This window comes from Nicotiana tabacum, chromosome 15 (genome assembly GCF_000715075.1).
Source record: "Nicotiana tabacum cultivar K326 chromosome 15, ASM71507v2, whole genome shotgun sequence".
Classification (NCBI taxonomy): domain Eukaryota; kingdom Viridiplantae; phylum Streptophyta; class Magnoliopsida; order Solanales; family Solanaceae; genus Nicotiana; species Nicotiana tabacum.
In genome coordinates, this window is record NC_134094.1 from 89,049,235 (window position 1) to 89,056,287 (window position 7,053).

General features: G+C 36.7%; 1 protein-coding gene across 1 annotated transcript; it reads left to right on the plus strand.

Moving 5' to 3' along the window:
* Positions 1-256: 256 nt before the first annotated feature.
* LOC107774647 (uncharacterized) lies at positions 257-4,831 on the plus strand. The gene is made up of 6 exons (XM_016594256.2): positions 257-879; positions 1,976-2,082; positions 3,164-3,272; positions 3,369-3,530; positions 3,610-3,783; positions 4,589-4,831. The coding sequence occupies exons 1-6, from the start codon at positions 571-573 to the stop codon at positions 4,616-4,618; spliced, it is 891 nt and encodes a 296-aa protein (XP_016449742.1). The 5' UTR covers positions 257-570; the 3' UTR covers positions 4,619-4,831.
* The last annotated feature ends 2,222 nt before the right edge of the window (positions 4,832-7,053 follow it).

The following is a 7,053-nucleotide window of genomic DNA, read 5'->3' on the forward strand; positions in this document are numbered from 1 at the left end:
TCACGCACCTTCTTTTTTCGCGCCTTGGCTAACCTGAACAACCTTTTATCCCCACCTCGGCCCTCGAGTTCCTCATAACTATATAAATATTATAATATATTTAAAAATTAAGACTATAAATTTCAAAAGTATTTGTTATTTCTTAAATTTTGTGTCCGATAATTTATTTAACATAAGAAATTTTTGTGAGTAATCTAATTTAGAAGTTTTTGTTATTTCTAAGACTATTAAGAAATAGCTCATGCGCGAGTAATCTAATTTCCTGCTATATATATCCAGGGGCGTTGGTTGCCGAAAAAAAGAAGAGAGAGAGATACCCAGTGGCAGGGGCGTTAAATAACCACCTTCGCCGCTTCCAAATTTCTACTTCTTTCTTCTTGGCTTCCCCTCCACTTTCCCTAGTCCAAATCACATAAGACACATGGACATATAGAGGCAGAAATTTGATCAAATATATCTAAAATAATACTCCCATTCTTTTTTTCTTTTGTTAATGATTGAGTAAACCCATGTAGTTATAAAATTACGTATAATTATCAAACGGAAAGAGTTTCTATTTCATTTCAAAAGATGTCTCTAATGGCGGCAAGGACGAGGATTACCAGAGCGCTCTGCAATTTACCGCACAAACCAAAGTTGCAGGTGGTTCTTGGAAATGGGCCTGATGGCATTTGGGTCGACCCAATTGGGAGTCCGGTGTCATCATTTTCCACGTCGGCTGCTGTTCAGTCACCGGTAGAAGAGTCGCCGTCGAGGCTATTTGGGCTAGTGAAAGAGTATGAAGATTATAGAAGGGCTTTATATGGTGGGCTTACACATAAAGCTCTTCTTGTTGATGCTGTGGGTACCCTCGTTATTCCCTCTCAGCCCATGGCTCAGGTTTGTTCATGGAATAATAATTTTTTTCAATTTAAAAATGCATGCAATGCTTAGTTTATTGAAGAATGTTAGCCTTTCTTTGAATTTCTTGATCATCTGTGCATTTTCTGCAGCTATATTTACTGCGCTATTGTAGAACCAATATTCAGTTTCTTGATTTTACCTTTTCATTTTTCTTTTTCTTCACCTAGTTTGTGTCCAGAGGTTAGTACTTTTTGCAGTCTTCATGTTATGACTTATGAGGTATTCTTTCTTTAGAGAACTACTACAAATCAAATGCTTTGGTGTAAAGTGAACAATTTATCTTTCTACTTTTAGCATCTCTAGTTGTTCTCCTTCTGATGTAAAATTTGTTAAAGTGAAAGTAATTTTTTCTGGATCTGCTAGTGCTGCCAATTGAGAAACTACTACCCATTTATCTTCTGCTTGTAGTATGTAAATTTTTTTGGTTCCCACTCGGTGTCCGGTACCAATTTTGGGGCCCGGCTAGTTCGGATGGGAAAATGTTTCCAACCAGAATTTTTACCGGTTACGAACCCGACACCTCTCATTAAGGGTGAATAATGCTTCTAATGAAAACTTTACTAAAGAAATGATTTTTTCTCGATCTAATTTTGAAGATATAAGAGCCACAAGAGCTAGTAACTATTTTTCTTTCTGCTTGTAGTATCTCTGATATTCCTTCTCTCTACATGAAAATTTATCATATCAATAATTTTTGTAGATTTTGTTTTTTGAACCTTAGTCTCTAAGGTTTTTGTGGATTCATTGTTTACGACTTACACTCTGTGTCTCATTCCCTGACGATGTGTTTGAATAATTTGGATAATTTTTAGATATTTTGGTGCTCCTCTGTGTATGTGTGTGTACACATATATATATTTTATATTATCTTGACTCTTTCATTATGGGCAGGCAGAGATACTACTATCTTATTGTCTTTCTGCCTCAGTTCTTAATCTCTTTTTTCCCTTACATGTTGTCTTTTTACTATTATTGAAGTTGGTTTTATGGACTTCTCTCTGTATATTCTGTTTGTCCCGTTATGTTCAGTTTGGTCTTATTCACTATATTTTAACCCTCTTGGATATTGCAGATTTATAGGCAAATTGGTGAGAAGTATGGAGTGGAGTATTCTGAAGCTGAGATATTGAAAAGATACAGATGGGCTTATGAACAGCCTTGGGTTAGATCTAGGCTCAGGTATCTGGTTTTGGTTGTAATTTATATCTACAGTAACTTGCTCCCATGTTGAAAAATATTTTGTTTCTTAAACCTTTGAAAAAAACACCATTAATCGCTGCTAATTATGCTCTGCTTAGGTTCTTTGTTGTTTGGTCCTATTCGTTTATATGCAATGTGTTTTTCTTGAAATCTTTTGCTGAAAGATTATGTTTCTCCTGGATGGAGAAATGCTATTTGGATAAGTTAAAGTTTATTGATACAAGGGGATGCTGTTCTTTCTTTCACTGTTACATTTTTTCTGCTTTGAAATGGATAATCATTAAAAACCAAGTTAAAAATTGATAGATATAGCGACAGAGGAGATTGAAACAAAAACTAACAGACAAAAAGAATAAAAGAAGTTTCGCCTGGCTTGAGAATAAGAGATACTCTCCTTGGCTAATATATGCTTGTTTGGAGAAAAGGGTATAACTTTTTTTTTCCTTGCTTTTGATTGTTGAGAGAAGTTGACTTAGCTTGCCTGCTAAAGAAATCCATATCTTTTGTTTTGATCGTTGTCTTTCTCTTGTTGATAAGATTCTAGGTTCTGAGTTAGCTTGAATAGCTTGCTCTTTAACCTTTGTGCATCCTGAGACGTGCTAATCCTCATTGTCCAGATTATTCAACGAATTTATATTGTGATCTGTTCCCTTGTGTGTTTGTCTAGTTATGTAGTACAGTATTACTTTATAAAAGTAGAATGCAAGTTTTGGTAATTCTTATTAAAAGCATGTGTCTTGGTTAATTACAAGTATCTGGTTAAACTTGTATAATCTTGAACTTCTGGAGAACTATGCCCTTCAAAAATTTTATTGTTCTCGTTCAACAATTAAATTTATTTATTTGACATCACAGTGGTAACCAAATAATTCCGTGCACATCATGGACCATAACTTTTATACACTTCATGACCGGATGTTGATATCTAATTAGTTTGAAATCATACATGGTATTGTTATAATTTGATGATGACCTTTAAATCATCTTTGATATTTGAGTGAATTTCTCATCTGCAACAGAAAAAACAGGAATTATTAATGATATGAGTTGCATGTTGCAGATATGTTAACGATGGAAGACCATTTTGGCAACATATAGTTAGTTCTTCGACTGGTTGTTCTGATTCTCAGTACTTTGAGGAGCTATATAACTACTATACTACTGAAAAGGTTGGCTCAGTTTGAGATACTGTGCTATTTCTGTTGACTGCAATTTGGTTTATAAGAAGACACTTAAATTTTCTTTTATTCGTCATTCGACAATAGGCTTGGCATCTTTGTGATCCAAATGCTGAGAGGGTATTCGATGCTCTTAGAACGGCAGGAGTAAAGTTGGCTGTAGTGTCAAATTTTGACACCCGACTGAGACCAGTGTTAAGGGCTCTGAAGTGTGATCACTGGTTTGATGCTGTAGCCGTGTCAGCTGAGGTAATGTGTTATCTTTCCTTTTGCTTCCTTTTCTTCCTTTATGATCCAACATCTGATTTTCCTTTTGGCTTTTAAACAGGTAGAAGCAGAGAAGCCTAATCCAACAATATTTTTAAAAGCTTGTGAGTTACTAGGAGTAAATCCAGAAGATGCTGTTCATGTAGGCGATGATCGTAGGAATGACATTTGGGGTGCTAGAGATGCAGGTTGTGATGCCTGGCTGTGGGGAAGTGACGTTAACTCCTTCAAAGAGGTAGGCTCTCTTTTTTGCTGTTTTTGCCATAACTTGCTTTTTTGGGTTAAGTTACCTAACAAAAGAAGAAAAAAACAAAGATCTGCTTGCATGAATTTGATTTAAATTTCATGGTAAAGTTGCTGCCATGTGACCGGAGGTCACGGATTCGAGTCGTGGAAACAACCTCTTACAGAAATGCAGGGTAAGGCTGCATACGATAAACCCTTGTGGTCCGGCCCTTCCCCGGACCCCGCGCGTAACGGGAGCTTAGTGCACCGGGCTGCCCTTTTATAATGGCTGGCAAACACTTTTGTGATCGAGCAAGAATTTCAATTTTTTGGGTTCTGAATTTTAGAACGACGACTTCAAGTGCTAATAACTTGGTTTTAAATTTTATGTGTACATATTTGATAAATTCCTTAAACAAATACATTGTTTGAGCGAAAGCTACCTCCGCCTCTGTTTGTGATGGCAATTCCAGCCGTAAATATGAGGTTAGACCGGAAGTTGGCATGCATTGTGATGTTTCTCATTTTTCCAACTCATCTTGGTAGAATCAAATGCATTGGTCCCTATTCACTAGAACTAGAATTCTTTTCATAACTAGTTGCAGTAACTTCTTAGCTCTGGCTTAATCCCAAGTGGTGCCAACAATGAGATGTATCTAAAGTTTTTTGACTCATCCTAGCTGGTACAATGTAATGGATCAGTCCCGAATCACTATAATACTTGTCATTACTAGCTACAGTAACTTCTTAGTTTCGACTAACTTTAATCTTTCGCCTGAAAATGTTGCGTGAACCTGACATTTGGCCCTGTGCAGGTTGCTCAGAGAATAGGTGTTGAGGTCTGAAAGGGTAGATTGCTCTGTTACCAAAACTTAATCGATGCTTTCAGTGTGTAAAAAGCCGCTTCTTGTGTATCTTCTCATAATCCCATGTATATATTCTGCTTTTGTAATCAGTGTGAGACAGATCACCAAGGCCTTTTGTTGGTGGGCAATGTTTAGAGTGGAATAAACAGGCTGTAGAACTTTGGTTTCTCAATGCTATATTTGTTAGTTGCCTCTCTGGTTTATTGGAGTAAGCTGGTGTTCTACCTTATTCATCTTTTCTTTCCTCACCTCAAGAGGAGATAAACAAGCAATCAAATCAAAACCAGTTAATCTGAGATGAAAAGAATGTGTAATTGACTTTGATTAAAACTTATTCAGGACAGAAATTTATGCTTTCTTTAACAAACATGCTAGACTTCTATGAAATTATTATAGAAAATAGAAGAAAAAAAATCTCAAAATTTGCAGTAACTAAAATGTGGATCCATAACCTTTCAATCCTTTACTCCTTGTCATCAACTTTAGCCTTAGCCTCTTGCTGTTAAGAAATTCAATCAAGCCTCAACAATGCAGGGTCGAGCTTTTCCATGTGATTTGTTGTGAAAAATGTAATCTTCCCAGAGGGTCACTTATCCCAGCACTACTCCAACCGAAGCATGTTTTGCTTTAGAGTTATGACAGAATCCGGCGCAGGTATGATCGCATCCGTTATTCCTAGAATTCGAAATTCTGTTAACTTATCTCTTTTTCGGTAGAACTACGAATCATAAGGATCAAAATAAATAATCTAACGTTAATAAACAGGAAATTTCAATAAACAAAGAAAGAGAGTTTCAGCAAAAGTTGAGATGCAACCTGAGTATTTTTCAGGGGTCACCCATCCTAGTACCACTATAACCGTCACGATCCAAATTTTCCTTCGTAGGATGTCGTGACAGCACCTAAACTAGGTAAGCCTAACACTTACTGAATTAAAGACATAATTTAACCAGAACAACTACGAAGCATGAAACTGGAATTTCCATAGTAAAACCAATGATCCTAAGTGCAATACAATACCCCAAAATCGATAGTACAAGTCATACGCTCTATTGAGTTTGCTGAAAAATCCCTAAATACAATTGTTCGGAATAGAATTAAACAGTACAAGTACAATATCAGAAGGTGGCTCTGAGGCCTGCGAACGCGACGACAAGTTTACCTTGGGTCTCCACAATAATGCTCGACTAGCTAGCAAATAATCAACATTATCTGATGCACCTGGATCTGCACAAAAAAAGTGCAGAAGCGTAGTATGGGTACACCACTGTTACGACCCAAACCGTAGGGCCGCGACGGACATCTGATGCCTAACTCAACCGAGTACCAACGTAACTATCATTCTTATCATACTATCATGGGTAAATGAACCGGAAAGGCCGTCATGAGATAACTAGAATAAAACATAAGGGAATACTAAACATAGGATGACCCAATATGATATAGAAACTTATACATGTGACATACGAGCCTATAAGACCGACATAATTATTTGTATACTCAATACATAGGCCGATAAGGCCATACAAGTATCCATATACATGTCATCTTTCTACAAGCCTCTAAGAGTACATAAATGTCATAAAGGTCGGGACAAGACCCTGTCATACCAATCAATACATATTCAAATCATACTGACCAAATAGGCAACTCTGGAGCAAGTGGAGTGCACAAACACCTTCTGCTGAGCTGATAGCCTACTAGGAGAACTCTCAACCTGTCTATCGGGACCTGCGGGCATGAAACGCAGCGTCCCCATGCAAAAGGGATGTCAGTACAAATAAAGTACCGAGTATGTAAGGCATGAAAGAAACATGGAGTAAGAAATTTAACCTGTAACTCTGAATAGCTCTGTGAATCATGAAAATATTTATAATGTCATGCATGTGCATATAAATGCCATACCATGCATAAGTATATGCGTACATAACATCATCAAGCCTCTGAGGTCATCTCATCATATCATCTCAGCCACTGTGGGCGAAATCATCAACGTATACCAGTTGATCAGGTGGTGGTGCGTATATAATGCCATAACCTTTTTTATATCCCATATACATATAATATACACGTATATAATGCCATCTGGTCATGGGTCAATATACATGTATAAATGAATGCAATGTATAAGGAAGTAAATCTATAAGATCTCTTAGAATATCATAAGACCCATGAACAGACGATATGATAGTGGGACATATAGGGAATCAAGAACATAGGCAACCCTAGTACTTCTAGTAATAGAATTATTTGTGAAAGTTGCGTACTTGCTCATTTCTTGCATCATATGGATCATGCCAAAAAGGAAAGAAATGATAGCCTTAACATACCTTATCAAAATCTTTCCAATCACCAAGTTGAACTCGCCTCTTCGTACCTTAATCTAAAACAACAATAATAATACTATCATTAAG

Bases quoted from the DNA above. Each gene is read 5' to 3' on its own strand.
- LOC107774647 (XM_016594256.2), top strand. From the start codon at position 571: ATGTCTCTAATGGCGGCAAGGACGAGGATTACCAGAGCGCTCTGCAAT. The intron at 880-1,975 runs GTTTGTTCATGG...TGGATATTGCAG, and splicing joins CCTCTCAGCCCATGGCTCAG to ATTTATAGGCAAATTGGTGA. The intron at 2,083-3,163 runs GTATCTGGTTTT...TGCATGTTGCAG, and splicing joins TGGGTTAGATCTAGGCTCAG to ATATGTTAACGATGGAAGAC.